General features: G+C 34.4%; 3 protein-coding genes across 6 annotated transcripts; 1 reads left to right on the top strand and 2 right to left on the bottom strand.

Annotated features, from left to right (window-relative positions):
- Positions 1 to 1,641: 1,641 nt before the first annotated feature.
- LOC102626213 (phosphatidylinositol:ceramide inositolphosphotransferase 1) lies at positions 1,642 to 6,012 on the bottom strand. The gene is made up of 12 exons (XM_006480862.3): positions 5,529 to 6,012; positions 5,321 to 5,410; positions 4,873 to 4,959; positions 4,701 to 4,769; positions 3,950 to 4,030; positions 3,256 to 3,327; positions 2,999 to 3,059; positions 2,812 to 2,914; positions 2,468 to 2,563; positions 2,331 to 2,377; positions 2,089 to 2,216; positions 1,642 to 1,986 (listed from the first exon to the last, which is right to left on the bottom strand). The coding sequence occupies exons 1-12, from the start codon at positions 5,559 to 5,561 to the stop codon at positions 1,909 to 1,911; spliced, it is 945 nt and encodes a 314-aa protein (XP_006480925.1). The 5' UTR covers positions 5,562 to 6,012; the 3' UTR covers positions 1,642 to 1,908.
- A 7,310-nt stretch (positions 6,013 to 13,322) lies between these two features.
- Positions 13,323 to 15,228, top strand: LOC102625923 (hypothetical protein). Of its 2 annotated transcripts, none has more exons than XM_006480861.4 (3): positions 13,323 to 13,491; positions 13,825 to 14,011; positions 14,535 to 15,228. In XM_006480861.4, exons 1-3 carry the CDS (start codon positions 13,459 to 13,461, stop codon positions 15,110 to 15,112), a joined length of 798 nt encoding a protein of 265 aa, XP_006480924.1. In that variant the 5' UTR covers positions 13,323 to 13,458; the 3' UTR covers positions 15,113 to 15,228. The 2 variants fall into 2 exon arrangements, with proteins under 2 accessions (XP_006480924.1, XP_015386668.1); XM_015531182.3 differs by having other exon boundaries at positions 13,385 to 13,539.
- A 227-nt stretch (positions 15,229 to 15,455) lies between these two features.
- Positions 15,456 to 20,304, bottom strand: LOC102625271 (uncharacterized). 3 transcript variants are annotated; one of them, XM_006480859.4, is made up of 3 exons: positions 20,194 to 20,304; positions 16,188 to 18,891; positions 15,456 to 16,071 (listed from the first exon to the last, which is right to left on the bottom strand). In XM_006480859.4, exons 2-3 carry the CDS (start codon positions 18,798 to 18,800, stop codon positions 15,766 to 15,768), a joined length of 2,919 nt encoding a protein of 972 aa, XP_006480922.1. In that variant the 5' UTR covers positions 18,801 to 18,891; positions 20,194 to 20,304; the 3' UTR covers positions 15,456 to 15,765. The 3 variants fall into 3 exon arrangements, with proteins under 3 accessions (XP_006480922.1, XP_006480921.1, XP_052299171.1); XM_006480858.4 differs by having other exon boundaries at positions 20,129 to 20,299; XM_052443211.1 differs by lacking the exon at positions 20,194 to 20,304 and adding an exon at positions 19,978 to 20,122.
- Positions 20,305 to 24,259: the final 3,955 nt, after the last annotated feature.

The following is a 24,259-nucleotide window of genomic DNA, read 5'->3' as shown; positions in this document are numbered from 1 at the left end:
TTTGAAGTTATGAATGGTTTTGTCTCTTAAGAATAGCTTAACTGATTTAAACAACAAGAGGTAAAGGGTATTGAATCACAAATACTATATATAGACATCAAAGACAAAATATTCTGGTATTAAAGAAAGACAAAAAAATCTGACAGTTGGTATAATAATGAGTAACACCCATTTAGGGATCAAAGAGGACCCGCAATACAGAAGAAAGGAAGAGCGTTGCAGAGGCAGAAAGCGGTCGTTACATAGGCATATCAGCAATGATGATATCGCATTCTGCATTGCACCTCTTTACTTAAACATCAGACATATATAAAAAGAACTCGCCATTTTGACTAATTTTAACAGCTTAAATCGCGCCAGCACCGTTTTAGCTTTTTTGTTTTGGGTCTAACAACAGGTGGGGGGTGGGGCACTGCACAATTATCATCAGATTTGCATATACGTGGGTCGTGGGTCCTTGCTCTGCCTCTTCGGCTGTCAATTGTCAACAGATGCACACAACTTTGATAGGGAGAGAGAGCCCACATGAGCAAAGCAAATTTAGCTGTTGTACACGCACACAGCCCATCTCTTTGAAATATCACACGAGACAATAATTAAAAGATATACAAAATATCAGCAAAATTTGCCCCATTTTTTTCGATGATGATGATGCTGCAAGATTATTGCCTTCCAATTGATGTCAAGTAAGATGTTTGTGCAACAGAAGAGGCAGTGGATTGTAGAGGAGTAATCATCACGCGGTTGATGTTGCTTAGGTTACAGTCCTGTGGGCTGCCAAATTGCCAAGTAGCATTTTTCGATTAATCTACAGCTTCAATATTGTTCACCAGCACTATTGTAATCTCCATTTTCAATTCAAAAGGGTTATGCTGTAAGTTACTTATTTCGGTAACAAGAACTTGGGGGATTAATATCACTACTCATCAGCACTCATGCCCACTAGGGTTAGGGCTTTTTATTAAGATTGAAACTAAACCATTAACACTGCATTTATGAGGTCAAATACAAAACTTTCGCTTCTCAATTAATATTAGCAAAAGATGTAGTTGGTGCTGCGTGAGCTGCACATTATACAAATTTTGACAACTTTATATGCGGAGCATCACTCACGGCAGAAACGGTTTCCAACAAATTGGACCATCTTTGTCATGTGGGCTGACACCACCATCCTGAAAAGTAATGCCCCAGATCAAAAAAAAAAAAAAAAGTTGTCTGCTTTTTTGAATAATGGATGATTGCTGTTGCTTCCTCCTTTTGCATGTAAACATTTGTAATTTAGTACGCGATGGTTATGTGATCTACACAAAAGATTACGAGACTAAAGGCATGTGATGTGAGGCGCTGCTGCTTCCGTAATTTGAGACATTTCGTGCCTCATAATGGAGATTTTTTTACGTGTAAAAACAAAGTGCAGAGACAACAAGGCGTGGGATATGAGTATTACAACACCTGGGCCATAGGCACATGCAACAGCAACAGCAAAAGAAGAAACATCACGTGCCCCCCCATACTGATTGATGATCGATATCAACTGTTTGCCAAGAGACTTACAAAAATCGGCTGCGAAATACTTTTGCTTTTGGATGACACTTTTGTTGATCATATAAATTAGTAAAGAACACTATCCAAGAATGATAATGGCAGCAATACAACTATGATTCCATGATAAGATTACACATGCTTATGCTGATGATGGACAATCTTCTTAACCGAGACAGAGAAGCATGACAGCAAAATATACAGGGATAATAATGCAACTCATTTTCTCTAGAATACAAATCAAATTTGTACCAGTGTTGGGGATAGGGGACTCGAGCAACTAATCCCTTTAATCCATGGTAACAAGAATTCAATTAGTGGTCTTCACAGCAAGACCTCGTTACAGAGGCAGCAGCTTTCTATCATCTAAGCACCGTTCATTGCATTATCAGCATGGACATTTCCATCTTCCAGAACCTTCCCATTGACTTGTGTTCTCTGCCTCTGGGAATAATAGAAAACATGTAAAAGTGTAAGTTTTAGATCAATTTTGTGCGTGTTCGAAAAAGAGATTTTGGTGAACAAATAGATTCCTAAATTTTATACCCAATCTGCAGGGTCTACAGAGTTCCCGTTCAAGAGCTTGTGATTCTCTTCTTTGGTCCTAGCCTCCTTGTCTTTGCTGCTTACTGGCAACAACAGAGGTAAATTTCCGCTGGTTCGATCAGGCAGTTCTGCAATGTCAAAAAGTCAGTACTATATGGCTCAGGGTTCCAACCCTAAAGAAGAAAAAAAATGAACAAATATAAAATATTTGTGTACAGTAAAATGAAGAAAAAAATGCAAACCTGGCAACTTTTTGTCGATAAAGAACACCACTAGATTAACAGTATACCTGCAAAGATTCATAGTGAAAACATAAATAAAAAATACTGCACAGAAACAATTAAAACCAAACATTGAATGAACAAATAAGTTTTCCTACCAAGCAACAACTACGTCAACTGTGTAATGTTTGCGAGATGCTATAATCAAGAGGCTCTGGATAACCGCAAGCAACCAACCACACTGCTTTATAAATCTGCAAGTTTGCATAAAGATGGGCAAGAAAAAAGGAAATGAATCAACTCTACATGTCCAATAAGATGCAAAAATGTCATGCAGCATTATGCAGTTAAATTGCATCTGAGTACAAGTCCAGCCAAAAAAAAAAAAATGCCCATTGTTCCTTGGAAACCAACAAACTAAAAAATCTTCTTTTCAAGAATGAGAAAGAGAGGAAGCGAGCAATAACAGGATTGGTGAATGAGAAAAACCGTGCAACTTTACCTTCGTGTGCCATATTTCTGATAAGTGCGCACAAAGACTAAAGTAAAGATCATGTGTGATGAAAATATCAAATCACCACATCCATATAATACACCCCGCGGAACTGCATATTTGACAAACCAAATGAGTACAAAAGCAATGTAAAAGGCAATGAACACAAGTACTAGAATCAAACATAAGCACATACAGTTAATGAAGAGGACTTCAACTGCACTATGTGGACGTGGCAATGTAGCAAGCTTAGAGCCCTGCGAACACAAAAAAGCATAGCTTAATGTCATTAATTTTAGACAAATAAAAAAAAAAGGTTGAATTTTCAAATTGAATCCCAACCCCGACCAAAGAAGAAAAAACTGTTTACAGAGTACATAAGACATCAAACTAAATCTATTGCACTACATAAAGTGCTTGACAAAAATGATAGACAAGCGTCAAAGACTTTACCTCACGACAATGATAGTTTGGACCGGGAAGCTGGGTTGAATAGAATGTGAGAATCCGGAGCATTTGAGAAAACTGCAATAAACAAGAACGAATTAAATATCAAAAAACAGATACAGAGCTGCTTCCAAGGCAAATTAAAAAAGAAATGATTGACACTGAGTTCATAAATTATGACAACTAGCCTATTTATCAAAATTCATAAAAGAGTTGGATAAGGTTCAAAATTGGAATTGCTTGTAACTAGATAGGTCATAAAATTTAAGCAGATATACAAGATAGCCACCACATCAATAACTGAAACCTTACAAAATACTCATGAGATCCAAATTGATTACACAAGGCTTGGACATTAACCAGCAATTTGTTTTTTATGGCCTTATTGATGTAGGGTAGCAATATTAAAATCCTAAATACCATAAATCAGTTTACAATATTATAGTTGTGGCGTAATCTTCTTCCTTGATACCTCTGCCGTCAGAAAAACATGCAGAACATTGTGAATGCAACGAGAATACAATGAAATTATCAGAAATCATTCAACTGCTCACAAACAATGGAGAAGTTTAAAATCTAGTTAAGTTGGGGGAATTGAGATGGAAAAAAACTTGAAAAAAAAAGTAATACCTTAAACAACGCCTATGTTAAATGTATCTATAATCAACCGTTCCAAAAAAATGAAGTCATCTGCACTTACAACTAAAAATGATAGAACCCTGCACCATACTAGGACAGTGTAGATCTTTTTGCTCTTCAAGATAAAAGGATGGAAAGTCCACTGCAAAAAAGAAGATGCCAGATATTAGACCACAGTAAACTCTTGAAGGAGATTTTGTACTAATGCAATCATGCACAAATCAAACATTAAGAAGATTAAACATCCAAGAAAAGAAAAAGGAAAGTAGCAACTTTCCACTGCAGATAAATCAATCATCGGACCAACCCAACAAAGATCTGGTAAACTAAACAAACCAAAATTTGTAGAGAAAGTACAGAAGCAATCTTTTAGTACAGGCAGATTGTATACATACTAAATCAAAACACCAACAGGAATCCCGCTTTATTTCCCATCCACAAAGGATTTACCAAACTGGTGATGGGAAATCCAGGATTAGCAATTATGCGATGTCACTTTATTTTCTGTGGCACATTGAGTAATTTGAAAATTTTATGAAGTACTGCATAGCCACACTCCAAAGTTTATTACTAGTGTAGACAATAGGAAATACAGCGCTCAGCAACAATTCCAGTAAGCATGTCACACATTTACATGTACATAGTAAGCAGTATTTGGGTTCTTAAGACTTCCACATTAAGCAAAAACACCTTTTAATCTACAAAAAATCTGTACCATCCGGAAAGGGAAAAATAAATGCAATGCTGATAAATGCAACCACCAATCAGTAACTGAAAAGGCAAAACAATGAAAAAATTTGGAAGAAGCTTACCAAGAAAAATGATAAAAAGATGAACGTGAATAGAGTCTCACTCATGTAGGCCTTATCTTGCCCGAGCTCCTGAATTTACAACAGGATGAAACATAAGTGAGCAATGAACAATTCCTATAAGACACAAACATTAGACAAGCAAACAGCCAAAAACAAAAGTATTAGCACAAACCGGGAGAAGCATGAATCCAAGATCCTGTAATGTTGGTCCGGGCCGATGTAGATAATGAACTCCTCGAGCTGCAAGACCATGTATGTACTGTACACAAGTATGAATAAACCCATTAGAGATGAATCATGTAGAAAGATGAGGAAAAAGTAACGGGATTAACAAAGAAGGCAAAGGAGGCTATCGGTATTAGCAAAACATAATTAAAACTAAACTGGTTTAGAAAGACAAATGACATTCACTTAGGACAAAATTTTGAGAGTTAAAAAGTTTAGTCTTACGCTAGAAGCTTAAGTTTTCTCACAAAGTTACAGAGTGTAACAAACACTGATGGTAACCTCTTACCAGATCCTACACTTGTTTCATCAAAACTTAGACTTCTAGTTAATCAATACACCAAAAAAAAAATTAATTAATTAATTAATCAATTAAATTAATCATGATATAAGACCTGACAGACTAGACCGGCGAGAAGGTATTTCCAGTTGTCGACGAGCAGGTTGATTTCGGTAGTAGTTTCTGCACAAATTCTCTTCCATAGCTTCGCCAACAAAACCAAATCAAATTAAATTAAATTTGAATTCACAAAACTGATGAACAAAACAGTATCAAAATTTGTCAATATATGTATACACATAACAGAATAAGCAAGAAGAAACCTTTGAAGCTTCGCGACCAATGTAAAGCGTCATGTTCTTGTTCTTGTTCTTGTCGTGTAACAACAACTTCCATAGTACTTCACAAAGTCAACATCATTAACAGAAAAAACACACACTCTCAAATCTCAACAAAATTCCTTAATCTAAAATTCTTCAACTTAATTAGATTAATCTCGGTTTCCGAAGATCCAACGGACGGTTATCACCCGATTCACAATCGCGATCTACGGTGGAGATCAAGAGGATTAAAGGGGGAGTAGTTGGCGAAGAAACTGAGTGAAGAAGAGCAAAAAGGCGATGAATTTAGAAGCGACTTAAGATTGAAATGAATTAGGCGTTAATTAGGTATAAATCGAATAACAAGATGGCGCTCAGATTCTCTAATCTCTCTCGCTCGCTTTTCTCTGTGCTCTTTTTTCTCGCCTTCGAGTTTCTCCTGCCTGCTTTAAAATACGCGAGTCCAACACGGAGAAGCAGTTGAGGGAGGAGAAAAAACTGAGGCCCTTTTAAGGTTTTATTTTTGGAATTATAAAATTAAAATTAAAATTAAAAACAGAAAGTTCCCAGTTACTGCTCTCTTCTAAATACTGTGGTGTCCGAGAAATTAGATTTCATTTAATGATTAATTAGTTACAATAAAAATTTAAAAAAAAAAAAAAAAACGAGGCCAACAAAAGCCAAATATTCTGTTCCCCGAAAAGCATTTATTTTTGTTTTAAAACTTTATGGTAAAAAGGGGATATTAGTAATTATTAGTGAAAGAGCGGCGACTTTTAGCTTTGTTACCGTTTACCGTCAGTGAAATCTTTTGAAATCCCCCGGCCTCGGCCTGCCATGCTAATAAAGTGGTAATAATCTAATAATAATAGTAATGCTAAATGCAGTTTAAGAAGTCAAGCGAAATGACAAAAGTGACCTTCGGTGGTTGGCCAGTCACGGGCGTCTTGGCACGGGAGACGAGATTAAAATTTGCAACAACAAAATCCCTCGTCAGGTTTTCAAAAAATTTCAAAATCCCCGAGTTGGGGGTTTTATTATTATTTTGAGAAATTGTGGGGACAAGTCCACGTGGGAGATACTTGTTTGACCGACCACATTGAGCTTATTTTTATGGGTTCATTTTTCATGTGCTTTCTCATTAGCATGTCTGTCGATTGGGATTATGTGAACATTAAACACTTTTTTTTATTTACTATTTGGTAATTAGGGTTTGATTTTAGTTCTAATCGAGTTCCAACAATTATGGTTGAATTCAACGAGAACTAGGAGTGATTAGTAATTTTCACTTAATATTGAGATTAGACAAACACAAGGAATGGAATATATTTAACTATTGTACAAATAAGAAAATTTTAACAAACTATGATTAAAAATAATAAATAAATATTTTTATACATAGATTGGACAAGAAAAGAAATCCGGCTATAAAAAATTTGTATTCTTTTATGAATTAATAATTTGAGGAATGTGGCATCTTTGAATGATACAAAAGGATAGTACAAGCAATTTCTTTGTATTAATAAGATCAATGGGCCATTTTATAATATGTTTATGCGTTCTCTTGAAAGAATGCTATTTGAAAAACAATCCAAAGCCAAAAAAAATTTTAAAAATCTACATTTGGTTGAATATATTATAAACTCTCCAAATGAAATACATGGTATAATTACATAATAAAGTTGGATGTAAGCTTAATTTATTGGAAAAATTCTATAAAAATTAAAAATATTAAAGAAAAAGTTGATATCACAAAATCATTGCGTCATGTTTAAATTTTAAAACTTAGGGACGATTGAAAATTAGAATTTTTAAAACATGCTTATGACAATGATGATGAAAATAGGTGGAAGCCTATGCAATATGGGCGATCATGTTAATATCTAGAATGTTGACTAGAGCATCATTTTTAAATGTTCATCATTTTAAAAGCACTCTAAAAATATTATCTAAATTGCATCCCAAATGATAAAATAAGTGATATATTATTCATTGAATGATTTAATAAATTAATTTTATATTATTTTAATATTTAATTGATGAATATCATATTATTTAAAATCAAATTTTAGGATGTATACTACACTACACAAAATAAAAATTATTTTTAATGTGTCAATTGCACATAAGGGGCCCCACTTTGAGCTGCTCTTTCTTGACGATCTGTACGAACTTTATTTGAAAGTTTCATTCGTAATCATTTTATTTTTGGTTTTAAAATAAAAAGGCAGCATTGGGTTTGGCCAAAACTGTAATTTGGATAAATTATATGTTTGCTTGTTTCCTACAGCCTTGTCTATTTTAAATTTGGTGCAATCATCTGATTTTTCTTTTAATTTTATGCTTCGAAATCATATCATCCTTCGTTGTCAACGAGAAAAGTTTTGATTTTAAGATTTTATCCATCTGTATAAAAAAAATTTAGTCTCACATGCTGTACCGAATTAACTAACTAAAAAAAAATTGTTAATCACATGTCTTAAGGGCAAATGCGTCAACAAAAAGAAAATAACTAAACCTTTTAAAAAATTATTAACAAATATTCCTGGGGGCTTAGATAACGGCAGAGGTCATGGGCCATGGGGGTGGGGTGTGGGGGGGCGCACATAGCAACTTGGATCTTATCAAGTCAACGGTCAAGGGTCGTTATTGCCGACGGGCTGACCGCTCCTCGTATCGTGGTGGCGTGCCACTTTTTAAGATATTAACATCTCAGCCCCTCTTTTCTGTTTATATCAAATATATCCCTAATGGGAAAAAAAATCTCAAATTCCACTTGAGATTTAGGATCTCATACTGATCAAAATGGAATTGATCCATATTATTAGTATAAATTTAAAAGCAGTCGAGAATCGGAATTAAAATTAATTTCAATTGTTAATTGTTAATTTGGAACAAGATCGAGAACTCTCTCGAAATGAAAGTTTTAAATTAAATCTTATTAAATATGTCAATAGGAATTAAAATGTTATTTGAGTTGGACGTTCATGACATTTGGGACAATTGGTATGGGATTGGGTTTTGAACAATTCAAAATTAGCCTTCTTATTATTTTTTTAAATCTCAAATGTTAAATAAAATTGAACTTAATCCATATTTACGTCTCATTTGAGTAATTGAGATGAGAATTAAATTGTCAAATCTTAAATCATTTAATGCCATCTGTACTAGTTAATATCCAACGAGTTTTAAAATAATGAGCTATATACTAGAAATAGTACAAAATTTTATACAAAAGAAATAAATTTATGATATTGTAATAATTTTTTTTTGTCTTATTTTAGCAATTCAATAGGCAATTTACAAAAGAAATAAATGTGTGTCAGTGACACATTCGATATGAAATGACAAATTCTGTCCTTCTCTTGAAGACTCATAAATGCCTGGGGATCTGGATGTTATTGTTCCAAAGATTAATCGAACTGGGGCAAATTTACAGTCGGGGGGCAGCGGCAGACAAGAAACGGCCACGGCGGCTAATTCAACGCGATAACGACGTGCAAAATCAAAAGTATGAGCAGCCGTACCGTCAACATTTTATTTATTATACCCAAGATATCATCAAATTAGGTTGCTTCGACGCGTGGAGCGTTACGCCCTTTACCCCGTGTTGTGCGTGAATTGTTTTTGTACACGTAATTTACACTACATACGTCAACCTAGAAGTTTCTTCGCTTGCAAATTTCTCGAATTTTTGTTGTTCTAGAAAATTTTTTATTAAATTTTCGGTCCTCGTATGGTAACATCTATTCCATATATCGTATGCATTAATTGTGTGCAATGATCATCATCCCATGTAACGTAGGGTGGATTAGTAGTAGCACCCTCGACACCAAGCATGGGATGGAAGGCAAGTTCTCGTTTGGCATGTAGCTGGGCTCGAAAATGGGGTCTAGGGATGGCAATGGGGTGGGCAGGCCTACCCCATTTTATACCCTATTAAATTTTTTTGTCTTTATTTTTTAATAAATTTAATGGGGTGGAGATGGAGAATTCTCACGTGAAGAATAATTTTTTCATTCTCACCTCATTCTTATTTACCTATTTTATAGTAGGTATAAATATATAATTTCAATAAATTAAAAATTAGAGACTTAAAGTAAAATCATCACCATATTATAAAGTATTTAAATTATTTTTAAAAAAAATCTCTAAAAGTTTGAAACAATATCTTAAAATGATATTAAAAGTGAAAAATATTTAAAGAGAACAGCACTTTAAAAGAGAAAAGAAAACATAACAATGTTTTAGAGTTGAAAAATATTGTAGAGTTTTCTTTTATTCATATCTTGTTATATTACATAAAAATTAAAAAAGTTATTAATTGACATTATAGTAGATAAAATAAAAATTATTAAATAAGAATTAAAAACATATTTATATATAATGGGGATGGGGTTGGGGTGGGGGTGAGGAGTGCAAAACCAAACCTCACTCCGTTAACAATTTGGAGATTATTTTTCCCCTACTCCCCACCCCATTCCCCAAAAATTAATCAAAATTTTCCTCATTTGAGGTGGGGCTCCATGGACCCCAAACACGTAGAAGATTTTGTCATTCCTACTTTTAACACGCTTTAATCTAAACTTGATAAAACAATAAAAGTTATCATCCTCGTCAAAGTCAAATTCTACAAGATTGAATATAAATTTTTATAACTTAATTATACTTTTAACGTTACATAAAAAAGTCACAATTAAAAGAAAGTTTTTAACTTAATTGTACTTCTTATTATTTCACTTATATAAAAAAAAAAAGTCACTACTCAAATGAAATGAGAAATATGCATAATGGAGGAGGAGTACAATATGCTCCGAGGGTTGTTCTCAATTTCTAACTTAAACATCAGGGGTCTACGCTGATAATAGCCATAATAATATTATTGTTTTGTAAGATTCCGAACGCCTAACTTTTCACTCTCAATAATAATAAAATCGAGAACATTAAACTTTCTCCCAATCTGTTTCCTTCCTGAATAAACAAATCTTCCTTCACTTGAAAAAATAGTAATCTCGAGAACGTTGAACTCTCTCATAATTTGTTGCCCAAATAAACATATATTTCTAAACTCTTTCAGTGTAGCCAAATTTTTGGTATGCATGTATTAAACCGCAATAAAAACTTCTTCTTTTTTTTTTCTCTCTCTTTAACGTGGCGACAAGAGGGTTCTGAATGGAAATTCGGCTGACAATTGGCAAAAATGCGGCCAGTTGATGTCAATAAATAAATAACCAAACAAAGCTGTTACTTCGATTAGTCAATTACAGGCAGCCTCCCAAAAATGAAAGGTGTATCCCCACAATCCCTCCCACTCCGGTGGTCCAATTAGACTGCCAAAAAGAATTTCACAAAGAGTGCTGCATAACAACAACAACAACAACAACACATGGAAAAGTATAAAATTTATATAAATCTTGATCTTTGTTATACTCACAATTTCATAATATCTCCTTTGGCTTGGAGAGAATAATATTGGTTTGTCATATTGCTCTTGGAAATGGATTTATGAAGGCTGGACTGATAGGGTCATGGTGTAAATTATCTTGTTTCTTCCCCTCCTATTCTTTTTATTTCGCATCAGTACTCTTCGTTATAAACAATCATGAATCTGTGGTGTTATTTAAGGATTCTCTTTTATATTGCTATCTTTTAGAATTGCTCGATCACTAAATGAAAAGTATGATTATGTGTTTAGACTTTTTAAAGATTATTATGTCTAATTAAAAGTTGACCATCTAAATTCTAAAAGAAATGTTATTTAGAAAACGTTTCATGCCCCATGCTTAGACAATTTTAATTTGAGAATGCAGTAACATGTTTGTTCGTTTGAACACCTGCGTTATTTTCTTTCATTTGAGTCAAACCAAAATTATTGACCATTAACTTCTTCTTCTTCTTCTTTTTTCATACTAAAATAATTAAATGTCTAAGAAAGTTTGGATAAAATAAATTTGTTTCAGTCCAATTCAGTCCTTTTAAAATAAATAATTAATTAATTTCAAACCATTTAGTCTTAGTTGATGAGTTTTAATTGTGAAGTTTTACATGTTAAAAATCAGTTTGAATTCAATTTTTTTTTAAAAAAATGAGTGTCAAATTTGAATTGTCAAAATCTATCCGAACTAAACCAACCACTTTTTTTTTAAAAAAAAATATTTTTTAAAAGACTATGGGTTGGGTGAAATTTTTTAGCCATTGACTTTTTATTTTTTAACTATTTTTTTAAAAAAGACAAACGGTTGGGTGAAACCCAAATCAATGTTTTAACCAACAACTTATTTAATATAAATATAAATTTCATTCAAAGAAAGGTCTAAGTATAAATTTATATTGATTTAAATCATTTATAATTTTTTTATTTATCCATTTAAAATTACGAATAATTTCTAAATAATTTAGATTAAATTGCATCAAGATTATTAATGCAAAGCACTCGCTTGCAAGAGGTGGAGTTTCGACTCCTCGTACCTCCATCAATTAAATAAATTAAACTTAAGAGACAAATAATAAATTGATCACAAAAGTATCAAGAGTTTTCACATAAATCTTATATTCGCATATTTTGATTGATTTTTTTTTCCGTCTTGTTTGTCATTTATTTATAACTTTTGAATATGAATCTCACAATGTGTCTGAGAGTCTTTTATTTATAATTTTTATAAAATAAAAAAATATTAATCTCATTAATCGTTCAAAAAAGAAAATTCAATAAAATATTGATCGAGACTCGTCTAAACCAAAAATTATATTCGATTAAATCTAGTAAGTCTATTATCATACACACACACACATATATATATATGTATGTATGATTGCCATCACCCTTGATCACATGTTTGCTGAAAATGAAGATTCAAGAATTTGATTTTTTTTTTTAATATGTCAAGAATTTGATTGAATTTATTAAAATCATTTACCGTAAAATAAAATAAAATATAATATAACATACAAGAATCCATAATATCAACGGTTAGTAGATGAGGTTCTTTTCGATTATGAGTGAAATGGAAGCTCAGTCGTTTTGCAAGTTGTTGCCCGTATACTTGGTCGCAAGTTGAAAAGTAAACTTGACTTCAAAGTTGGTCTGCTTTCTTTGCTGAGTAAGCTCAAAGAATTGCGTGGATAATGAATGAATTAATAGCCAAAAAAAAAAAAAAAAAAAAAATTGAAGGCCAAGAAATACCAATTTGCACCCATAAAATTATATATACAGCTGTCTTAATTTAAAAAAAAAAAAAGAGTAAAAGTTTTGTGCTAAAAAAAATAAAATATTAAAAAAATTATGGGTCCGTCACTCTCTAATTCATTCTAAAAATTAAAGATTTTAGTCACTGTGTATAATGAAAGTAAAATTTCTCTCGATTTAAAATTATGAATCTTTTTACCTACACCAATTTGGCCTACATCAAGCGCAACCTAAATGAATCAATATTATATATGAATTAAGTTAACCAACAAGGCAACAACCTTTATTTAAAATTTAAATTTAAATTGTGATGTAAACTCTTAATTAGCCCCTCATAATCCTTAATTTTGTTAGTTTTCACCTCCTTCCATTATCGGTAAGGGAAATAGTTCGAGTCTCCGACAGTTTGGAAGTAAAATTCAAACAAAAATGAAAATTATAATTCACTTTTTTTTTTTTCAAACTCTATTTTGAATCAAATAAACTTAATTAAGAACTCGTTTTGTAATTTTCAATAAACAGTTGCTGAAGGCTTGTAGAGCCCAAAACAAAAAATGAATCTAATGAGCTCAAAAGATGAATAATGAGGTCCAGCCCATTTTAAATTTCCTGAATTCTGGACTCAGCGAACTAAACTAATCTTCCAATTTCTGCGTCTCTCTCTGTCTTCTATTTTGGATTCGCTGTAAAAAACCTAACCCTCGATCTCCTTAATTGTTTCATCTGTTGTGTATTTTCTCTTCAACGATGTCGTTTCAAGGGCCCAGCTTCGGCTACAATGTACGTTGCTATTGAATCTTTGGATTAAATTTCTATTTATGCTTTCAGGTATTCAATAATTTAATCTTCGGTTTGGGACTAAAATGATGCTTTACCCGTATTGATACTCCAAAACTATTTTTTTTTTTCATTTTTTTATTTCTTATGATTGAGATTTATTATATAATTTATAAATTTTTGTTTTTGTAGCTCCTCATCTCGTCGTTTTAGAGTACTTATTTGTTGTGACATTGCTCTGCTGAAAATTGAATGCGTAGTCCTTTGCCAATATCTTGTTTACATGATGTTTCGTGTTTGGTTTATTGAACTTGTGTAATTTATTTAATGTTGTAGGTGAATGTTATGAATGTCAAAGCGGTTAAGTGCATGCCGTCTTCCTGCATTAACAATTTGAGGAAGCATTGTAGCCTTTCTCCACTGAACCCATATCAATGCAATGTGGGTTTAGTGGGTAGTTCTGCAAGGAGGAATAACATCCGATTCATGCCTAGTGCCAACGTCAACTTAAATTGCGAACCTTGTAAGTTTCTTTTCTTTGCTATTATAATATTTTTAGCATGACTATCAGTGCTCATATGTTACATTTTTAACGCTGCGTGATACATTGCATTTCATGCTACTGTATTTCTTAATGGTCTTGTCTATAATTGCTACAAGCACGGTTGTTAATTGGTACACATGCATTTGTTGTTTACTGCAAGTCAGTTATTGATGATGATATTTGATTAAATGAGAAATCTAAGTCTTTCCGTTATGTTTCATGCTTTGTCGTCGTCCACATTGTATTTTGCATTCTTTTTGGAACATTGCTGAATGTCCTCTTTCATGTGAATTTGGAAAGCTGACCTAATTCTTTTACCTCAAAATGAGTTTTACTTGAAGGCCTAAAGACTATTAGACTCCATCTGAGTTGCCAGAAAGTTCCTCTAATTAGTTTGTGACAGGTATCTCTAGTACAAGACCGTTTGGACTAGTTTCAATAGTCTGTCTTGTTCTTTTTATGATTTCATTTCAACGGTCTAATAATATCTTATTTAGTGCAGTACCATTTGGACGAATTTTTCAGTTGTCTTCTTTAAGACCATGTCAAGTGAAACAAAGTGATGATACAGAGGGAAACTTGAGTGGTGAAAGCATTATGTTGGATGAGGAAATTCTAAAGAGAGAGTTACAGATTGCCATCGAGGAGGAAGACTATGTACAAGCAGCAAAACTTAGAGATAGCCTTAAAATGCTCGATGAGGACTCCAAGACTTCAGTGCTGGCAGCAAATGCTCGATTTTACGATTCATTCAAGAACGGTGATCTTGCCACCATGCAGGGCTTGTGGGCAAGAGGTGATAATGTGTGTTGTGTGCATCCGGGGGCAAGTGGCATTTCTGGTTACGATCCTGTCATGGAAAGTTGGGAGGTTGTATGGATGAATTATGAATTTCCACTGGCGATTGAACTCAAAAATGTTCGCGTTCATGTTAGAGGGAATGTAGGGTATGTTACTTGCATCGAATTTGTTAGGACAAAAGGTACCAGTTGGGGAGGACAGTTTGTAACAAATGTGTTTGAGAAGCTTGATGGTCAATGGTTCATCTGTATTCATCATGCTTCACCTGTGGACTTGTAAGCACAACTATGGTTATTACTTTAATTGAGATTTTGCAGCTTATACTGTAAATTCAGAAATCATCTACGGTTATTACATAATAACGTTTTTAATTCCAAAATTTAGTACTTTCTCAAGGAGCTTTTGCTCTAGTAATTGAGGTGGGATATGTCTCTCATATGCTTTATCGCGCGTATAGTCCCGTGTGTGGCTGTATTTTAATGTAAATATCTTTTAAACCAAATTTTTGGCTACTTTAGCTTGCGACTATCGGTGCAGCCAAACGTACATCTAGTTATTGAAACTGAATATCCATTGGCAAGGATGTGTATTGTCTACTTACAGATTAACGTAACCGTGGCTATTATCTATTAAAAAACTCACTATCTTACGATGCTGAGCTTTGTATTGATGATGTTATTTTCTTTTTACAACGAAAAAAGCAAGCCTGAAACTGGCAACAATAGTGCAGCGGACACAAAATTGTAACCGTAATGCACGAATTGTGCCATATCAGGCATGAAATAGTTTATCCATCAACTTCACTGCATCTCTCATCATGCACAACAACAGTTGATCACGGGAATTAAAAAGACAGTTGCTCTTTTATGGGTATTTAAAGATCTTCAAAAGCTGTACATGGTTCTGCAACGCAAACAAATGCCCGCGTGCAACTATACCCTCCCAACAGGGGAGTGGGGTGGATTGGGAGCATATTTAGCAGGCATTTTCCCCAGGACAATATTTGTAAGGGAGCTCTCCTTTGTTCCTTTTTCATTCATCATGGGTTCCTCTCGGAAAGCTTCTGATTCATACAGGCTATTCACTTCTGAGAGATCAGAGAATTGCTGACCGCTTAAAACTGTAATGGAAATGAAGAATGCTTGTAACAAAGAAACTGAAGTATTGAATTCAACAGAGTAGATTTCTTTGTTTAGTGGCACCATGCTGAAGATTGGCCTGCTCTGTTGAGTTACTCCCTGTGTATAAGTGCGAAACAAAGTTTACTGGTTTAATCAAGTATAACAGTGGACTGCAAAGACATTGATTGATGTGACAATGCATTGAAAAGACATTGATTGTAATATAAACATACCTCAAAAAGTTCGAAATTATCAGAATTTGGGAAAGCACTCAATGACATTGGCCTTCTACAGCTTCGATTGTGGTTGGCAAGTATGCGAAGTTTGCAGCCAACATCCCAACCTCCACAGTCACATAATCCACCAGATTTCCATCTCTGAATCAATGGCGACGGCGCTCCCTTTTTTGGCAAGCCATGAACACCAATTGGAAGTATGACTGTGGTACTGCAAGAGTTGTCAATCTCTCCTGAGTAAGAGCATCTACCCAGTGGAGCACATTCGGTAACCTTCTCAGTCATATCATTATATCTTTGCTCTGCATCATGGCTCAAACTTTCAATAGGCATTTTCACAACAACAGCCGCAAGCTCTTTATCTGGCAAGACCTTTGGAGATGCCTGATCTACCTGCTTCAGTTCAACACCAAACAAAACAGACTCCCTCACCATGTATTTCAAATTTTGACTTTTCGGATTAGACAAATGATATCTGGAAACCATCTGACCAATAACGTTATAGACAAAGCCACAACTCTTCTGTTTACTTCCTTGACTTATCCAGCCACCAGCCTTTTTCTTAATCTCATTCACGGAGTAGAATGTGTAATGCTGGCCAGAATCATCTTTCCCAGATGTTAAATTCTTCACAGTAGCAGCAAGAACACTGCAGTTATTGTCAACCACAAATTTAAACAAAGGGAGCCCATTCTTCATGGTAAGCTGCAAAAGAGCTTGAGTTGTTGCCGCTTCGTGCTTTTTATTAAGAAGCGATGCACTGTCAACAACTGGCCTAAAGTTTAAGGAACTCAAGTTTCCTTTAAATGGATGAACGGTTTCGGCAGCATGTCCCCGGTTTGAGCTTTTGGACCTCAGCAGTGGATCCAGAATCCTTCTTAAAGGGCTAGACCTAGCTCTGTTGTGACCATATGTCTTCTGTCTGCTAGAATCATCCAAATAAGAAACCTCCTCAGATTTCACTGGACCAGACTTGACAGAAACATATGATGAGCTCAACTGTGGGACAGCTGAACTCTCTTTCCAACTGAAACTTCTACCCATCCGACTTAAGCTGAAGCTAAACCGGCGACTTGGTGATTGATTTCTGGATCTTGTGACCGCCATTTCTTGATCCAGCGAGTTCAAATTTTCATCTGCATTCTCTTTCACATGCTTAACAGTGTTCTGTTCTGCATCTTCACAATCAGAGAGCATAGCTGAAGATGTACTAGAATACTGGGATGAGTGAGATGCATCAGATGAGAGCTCTGCACGTTGACTATTGCTCAGGTTATGTGCGATCAAGTTTGGCTTTATTTTACCCTCAACTTCAGAAGGCAGTGGGCACGAGTGAGGAATATCAAAAGAATGGTCCACAGAGCAACGCTTCACTGGAGGAAACCTGCCACCTGAAAGACAATTCTTATTTGCTTCAACCAAATTCTCATCCTTTGGCACCCCACACTCCTTCCGGGAGCTGTTTTGAGAGAGTCCTTTGGGAAAAAGGAGAACAATGTTCTCGAGCTCACCTGGCAGGTGTTGATGACCGAGATCGATATTTGATTCATGTACTTTCTCTGCTATCTTAGTTTCCACGTTACCAGCACTTATCTTTTCCTTAGAACTGAGAGAGTGCCCGTTACTTCTAGACTTTGGATATGAAGTTTCCATATCTGCAAACGTTTTCTTATCCAAAGCTTTTCTATTTTTCTTTGATACTTGAGCTCCCTCTTTTCTCTTCTCCACTTCACCATCCCAAGAACTTTCTTTTTCCTTTGTATTGAGTGCAAACCCATAATTTCCCAAGTCCATTGATAAATTTCCCATTTCTGAAGCAATCTTCTGATCATAATCTTTTGTCTTCCCCTTCCTGGGAGTTACATCGGCATTATTCCGGTCAAACGACTTATTGATCCATGGTATCTTTCCCTGCCCTCCCAAGTTGCTTTTTGAAGAAGTCTCAAAATTTTGGAAGTTTAAAGCCTTCTGGGAGGATGGCTTGACACCTTGGGAATGGCCATCTTTCTTAGATGCATTAAGACCAGGACAAAGTAAAGGATGTTGCTCGCTTTGATGAGCATGCATCCCCCCTTGAGTTGCACTGGAAAAGGTAGATGCCTTGGTTGTTGTTTTCAACAATAAACTACTGGTATTTGCTGATGCATTATTGCTCCCACTTGTCATGGTACATTTTTTGTTAAACTTCCATTCTTCTAAACGTGCCCAATCCAGAACCCCTACATCTAATGCTTTTCCTTGAATGTTCTTTCCTCCCTCCATGCGCTTGAGATAACCTGGCAACTTTGACATGTACTTAACTAGCTCATCATCCTTTATAGCCTTTCCCTTAAGATACTGCAACTGGTGATTCCCAAAAGAATTTGGTTGGACCAAGATTCTACCATCTGCTTCCCGTCTTAATTCTTGAGGCAGATCACCACATGGTGTACCAACAGTAGATTTTACTTTCAATTTGCTTTGATACTTCAAATTCAGGTTCTCTTGGCGGGACGGAACTCTCTCCTTCACTGCCTTTGCGTTTTGCTGTTGCTTTGAACTCTGTCTGGACTCCGAATTCATATTTGCAGCAGAGTCTGAGTACTTTTTACTTGGTTGCACATATGGCATTATGTCAAATTTAATCACGCTTCAGTGACATATATTAATCCCAAGTGCATAGGGTATCCTGTTCGCACCTTTATTCCGTCACATCAGATGTCTGCAAATGAATATAACACATTGAAGAAAAGAGCATTGTAAGCGTTAAATCCAGAAATCCACATCCGGCAATTAGCAGTTACAATAACCTCATAATCCAGCAATGAGAAATAAGAAACACTAACTTAACGAAGAAAAAAAGTATTTCTGCTTGAAATAAATTGAATTCCTAACCCCCATAAGCCAGCATACGCTGACCAGTTGCAGTACGAAAATTTAAGTTAATTAACCCATCAACATCTTTAGTTAGCCAACAAATTTGTCAGCAAACAATGAAGCCCACGTCAAGATAATAATGAGTACTAAATGATCACAAAATAATAGAAGGATAGAATCAAGTGAGGGAACTCTGCCCTCCATTCAGCAGTTCTTATTATTCAAAATTAACGATGCTGCAATCCTGTTCCACACCAACTTTGAAAACGCAGGTACAATCATGCCTAAGATTATAAGATTTTTCCACCGGTGCATAAAGTCCTAAAGTTCAATCTTTCCAAAGGTTAAACAATTGGTTTTGGTAATTATCCGAACAATCATTTACAAAAGAATAAATTTTAAAAATAAGCTACAAATTACAATAATTTATTGTTTATTTATCTTCAAACATCTACAATTAACTTTGACTATCTTGCCAGCTAAAAAGTAAGTTTTAAACAGTTAACATTTCACATCTCTCTCCCCCCTCTCTCTCTCTCTTTCTCTGATTCTCTACTTCTCAATTGAATCGATCAAACCCAAATGTTACAGTCTCAGATCAATATCGATCACTCTCCAAGATCAAACACAAGTTCAGGCTAATAATACAAGTAGATCTAGACGAAACAGGAAAAAAACTTGAAACAGAATATCAAATAAACAACAGAAGTTTTCAGTTTGGCGGCCGCGAAAATGAAAAAGAAAAAAAGAAACTCATGCTCAAATCTCAAGAGCAGCACAGAATCGAGAAACCTCATACATTGCACAATGTAAGCTAACCATAATCTTTTTTTCTTTTTTAATTTCTCGTAAATGACAGCTCATATAATATAACAATAACATGAAATCCTCGTAAGTATATAATATTTAGCGGCAAAATTTATATTCATACCAGCACAAAATCAAGAAAATGCAGGTTCTTAAAACTAAATAAAAACTCAGCGATTCTTCTTAAAAAAAGAAAAAGGAACTCGGCGATCTCGATAAAGATCCAATATTTGATGCCGACACAGACGTAGATTAAAAGCAAAGCAAAGAATTACCGCCACTGAAATCCAAGAAGAAGAAGAAGAAGAAGACGAAGAATCGCAGCAAGCAATGCACCTACTTAATCTCTATTCTTGGTACGTGCGTTTCGTTTTCTTCAAGACCGGAGAAGAAAAAATAAGACATAATAAAAGCAAAGGCAGGGCTTAAAAAGCATTCGCAATTATTATTAGTTACCGCGGAAACTGATCGTTCTTGATGCTATCTATCAGTATCAACATCAGTATCACTGGGCACTAGCTGACGAGGCGTTTCGCTTTCAATCGGACGGTTAAAAGTGAGCTCTATGAGTAGAGTTGAGGCGGGTGGGGTTGCCTAGGATGGGGTCCACGTGGACGCTTGGTTTCTTTATTTATGTCGAATCCCGATGAGCGTGAGTTGTGGGACCCATTCGCCCCTTGATTATATTTGACGTCAGCATCCACTCTGATTGGTCTGCTATCTGTAACTTTTGTGGACCTGTGGATGATTCTTTTTTTTTTTCTTTTAATTTTTTTTTCCTATCTTTCGTCGTCGTTTTTGGAATTCGGATTTAAGGACTTTATTGTCTTTAAGATTTGTCTTTCGTGCTTAAAAAAGGGGTCTGTTTTATTTATTTTTTATTTTTTTATTTTTGAACGTTTTTTGAAGGTTACGGAAAATAGGTTGTTGCATGATTTGATTTTATCTAAATGATCTTTGACTAAGTACGTCATTACTGTTCAATCACTTTTGAAAAAATGCCTTCTATCCAACACATGTTTTCACGCACATTAATTGATTTTTTTTATAAATATTTTTCTATTCTGCAACTGTTGCATTAGAAACTCCCCTCCTTACTGATGCCAAATTATTCGTTATAATTTCTCTGTCTCAAATTTTTTGTTACTCATGTAACTCAACACATAAATAATAAATTGGTAAAAGCAATTATAAAAAAAGAATTTCAAGAGTTCTTAATATTTAGTGATTGTAAGGGGGTCGATTTCAAAAAAAAAAAAAATTGATTGTAAGGGAGTTTTTCCTTGTAACGTAATAAATATTAGACTTATGTTGAAAAAAAATAAAGTATCCAAATGAAAACAGTGATAATTTCTTGAAAAAATTAATGTTTTGCTTGTGCAGCTTGAAAGTATCGAACTACTTTTAAAGTAGAATATATAATTTCTCCTTTTTTTGAAAGCGAATATAAAATTTTCATTAGCTAATTTAATCAAATATGGAGGATAGATAAAAATTATTAGAAAAATCACAAAATAAAAATTATATATATATTTTTTTTAAAACTTTTTTTCTATTTTTATGCTAGTGATGGTTACGTTTGAAGAAGGCAAGTAGCAACTCTATTATTTTAGGAGGGAAAAAAAAAGGGGGACAAGCAGAGAGGCGCATTAAATGCCTGGAAATTATATTTGTAGTTGCATTATTTTCGCGGCGGGGAATCATTTTGTTTAATAAGCTTCCCGCCTCTTTTAGGCGTGTCGTATTCCAAACTTCGCACGTGGTCTTGCTTTTCCGCCTTTATATTTAAGGCGCTGTGGGCGATCTGGTGACTTTGTTAAAGAGAAAAGAACATATCTTATTAAAGTGAGAACTCAAAATAGGAAGTAAAGGGGAAAATGTATTTCTAGTTTCTTTACGTTTTGCCGAAGTACCGTCTAACATTCTTGCATGATTAGCCGTCTCTTCTGTTTGTTTTCCTATCTTTGTATATATTGCGCTCATCTTTATGATAGCTAAACTTGATTTTCAAGACAAGTTTAGTATATTTATTAAGAGTAATATTAACACGATCGGATTTTGGGTTAATTGGGTTGGAGAAAAAGTCACATGAACTCAACTCAACTTTTGGATTGGATTAGATTATGATCGGATGAGATTAGATCGAATTTAAAAGTTGGGTTGAGTTCAGATCAGATCGGGTTCAAGTTGGCACTTCAACTGCCCTAAATACCTGCAATAGATCAAATATCAAAATCCATCACAACTCTAAGTACATTATGGCCAATTGATAGTCCTAATTTTGTTGGCCAGAGTCATCGACAATAGAATTTTAGAATAAAAGAATTATCTATGACAAAAAATCATGACTTGAATTTTAGCCTGATTAACCCAATCTAAATTTTTTGGGCTTTGACACAAATTTAAGGATTTTGGATTGGATTCGGCCCTAAATACGAGGGCCCGATTAAAATTCGGGTCAGTGTTAGGGCCCCAGTTGGCCCAACCCGACCTTCCAAATGAAAAAAAAATGATTTTATTTGTATAATTTTATAAGACATGATTTTGGATTATGTTTATTTTATTATTTATATAGTTATATGATTGAGACTTTAATGATTTTTATATTGATGTTAAATTTTAATATGTAAGGGAGGTTATGTCTTTTTATTTTAAATTTAGATTACTTAAATATTAAAAAAATTTAAAAATTATGGAACACGAACTTGGACAAAAAGTCTGACCCAATCCTAACTTGAATCAGACCCAACCTAAAATTTAAATGATCGGGCTTTTTGATCAAATCGAACCTTTTATTATGGTGATCGGTGAGCTCAAGCCTGACCCAATAGATTGCTATCCTCAAAAAGAATTCGGAGATTAAAAAAAAAAATTCAGATCCGACTACAAAGACACCAATTAGAGAACACTGGCTGGAGACAAACCTAAACACTTAAACAGCCAACAATTATATAGCAAAAGAACAATATACATATTGACATTTAAAAAATTGAAACAGTGAACGGGAAAAAAAAAAATTCAGCACAACAATGAATACAACATTTTCCATCAACAAAATGTTGTATAGCATATTATTAAGTGAAATGAAATGGAACGTTAAATATTATTGACATATTATTATCATATCTATTAACATATATAATATAGTATATACTGTGAGTTGAAAAATTCGGGTTGAAGCTTGGAGGAACTTGGTGATGGTGGTTATCAGTCTCGGTTGAGGTGGAATGACCATCAATGGTTTCGCACAAGATCAAGTAGGGATGGCAATGGGGAGAGGAGGGGAGGGGACCGATCTCCCCGTACCCATCCCCGATATTTTGCGTATGTCCCCATCCCCTCCCCATCCCCGTCAGAATTACTTGAGAGAATCCCCATCCCCTCCCCGAATAATAACAGGGGATCCCCGAGGGTCCCCGATCCCCGAATAACTAATACATTTTTTTTCGATTTTGAGTTAATCATATTAAAATAAAAAATTCAAATAAAAGTAAAGTTCGAAATATATCTTACATTAATATCTATTACAAAAGTCACATATATTAAATTAGTAAGTAACGCAACATGCAAGGGATACAAACTTTTTTTACAAACTATCATGAATAAATTAATAGTCTAATACAAAATTGTTACAAATAAAATCGAATTTAGATTCAAAATTAACTTTTTCAATGGTGGCGTGGGCACTTTATAAATGTAGACTATTCCCTTTACAACACAATAGTTAAATCGGAGCAAATCAAAAGCAAATATTAGATTAGATTAGATTAGATATTAAAATTGTGATTCGCTGTGGGCAATTATAACATCTAAAATTAAATAAAAAATAGATTTAAGTTTAAAACATTTAAAGAATATTAAAATTAAAAAAATGTTTGGCTAATAGAATCTGCTCGGTCTTTTTAATGTCCTAAATAAAAATTTAGAACTTTAATTAGCTAATTAGGCCTAAAATTTTAATAATATAAATATTTTGATATTTTTTATTTTTACCAATATTTATAATTTTATAATTTATTTACTAGTAATTTTAAAAAATTAAAATAAAATTAAAAATTAAAATGGGGAAATGGGTAGGGGATGGGGATTCCACCTTATCCCCGTCCCCTCCCCGAATAAAAAATTGGGTATGAAATTATCCCCATACCCTCCTCGAATGGGGAAAATCCCCGAGGGTACCCGTCCCCGTGGGGATTTTTGTCATCCCTAAGATCAAGTAGTAACCAGTGGATCAAGCGGCGACATCGGTTGCATTGCAGCAGATCCAATCAAAGTGGAGTAATCGCCAATGGCTTCGCGAGTTTCGTCTGTGACTGCAGGGCTGCATCAGTGTCAATCAATGCCGTGCCATTTACCGTGCCATCTCCGATTTGTGTTTCGGGAGTGATGCCGCGGTACCGCGATGT

Source organism: Citrus sinensis, chromosome 6 (genome assembly GCF_022201045.2).
Source record: "Citrus sinensis cultivar Valencia sweet orange chromosome 6, DVS_A1.0, whole genome shotgun sequence".
Classification (NCBI taxonomy): Eukaryota; Viridiplantae; Streptophyta; class Magnoliopsida; order Sapindales; family Rutaceae; genus Citrus; species Citrus sinensis.
The sequence above is the reverse complement of the archived record's forward strand: the minus strand, read 5'-3'. Positions and strand labels throughout refer to the sequence as shown.

What these genes read in the sequence shown, in the direction of transcription:
- LOC102626213 (XM_006480862.3), bottom strand. Translation starts at nt 5,561, where the DNA reads ATGACGCTTTACATTGGTCGCGAAGCTTCAAAG. An exon ending in TTGGATTCATGCTTCTCCCG is followed by an intron (nt 4,770 to 4,872) that starts GTTTGTGCTAAT and finishes TTGTAAATTCAG; the next exon opens with GAGCTCGGGCAAGATAAGGC. An exon ending in TGAAGTCCTCTTCATTAACT is followed by an intron (nt 2,915 to 2,998) that starts GTATGTGCTTAT and finishes TCAAATATGCAG; the next exon opens with TTCCGCGGGGTGTATTATAT.
- LOC102625923 (XM_006480861.4), top strand. Translation starts at nt 13,459, where the DNA reads ATGTCGTTTCAAGGGCCCAGCTTCGGCTACAAT. An exon ending in GGCCCAGCTTCGGCTACAAT is followed by an intron (nt 13,492 to 13,824) that starts GTACGTTGCTAT and finishes TTAATGTTGTAG; the next exon opens with GTGAATGTTATGAATGTCAA. An exon ending in CAACTTAAATTGCGAACCTT is followed by an intron (nt 14,012 to 14,534) that starts GTAAGTTTCTTT and finishes TATTTAGTGCAG; the next exon opens with TACCATTTGGACGAATTTTT.
- LOC102625271 (XM_006480859.4), bottom strand. Translation starts at nt 18,800, where the DNA reads ATGCCATATGTGCAACCAAGTAAAAAGTACTCAGACTCTGCTGCAAAT. An exon ending in ATAATTTCGAACTTTTTGAG is followed by an intron (nt 16,072 to 16,187) that starts GTATGTTTATAT and finishes ACTTATACACAG; the next exon opens with GGAGTAACTCAACAGAGCAG.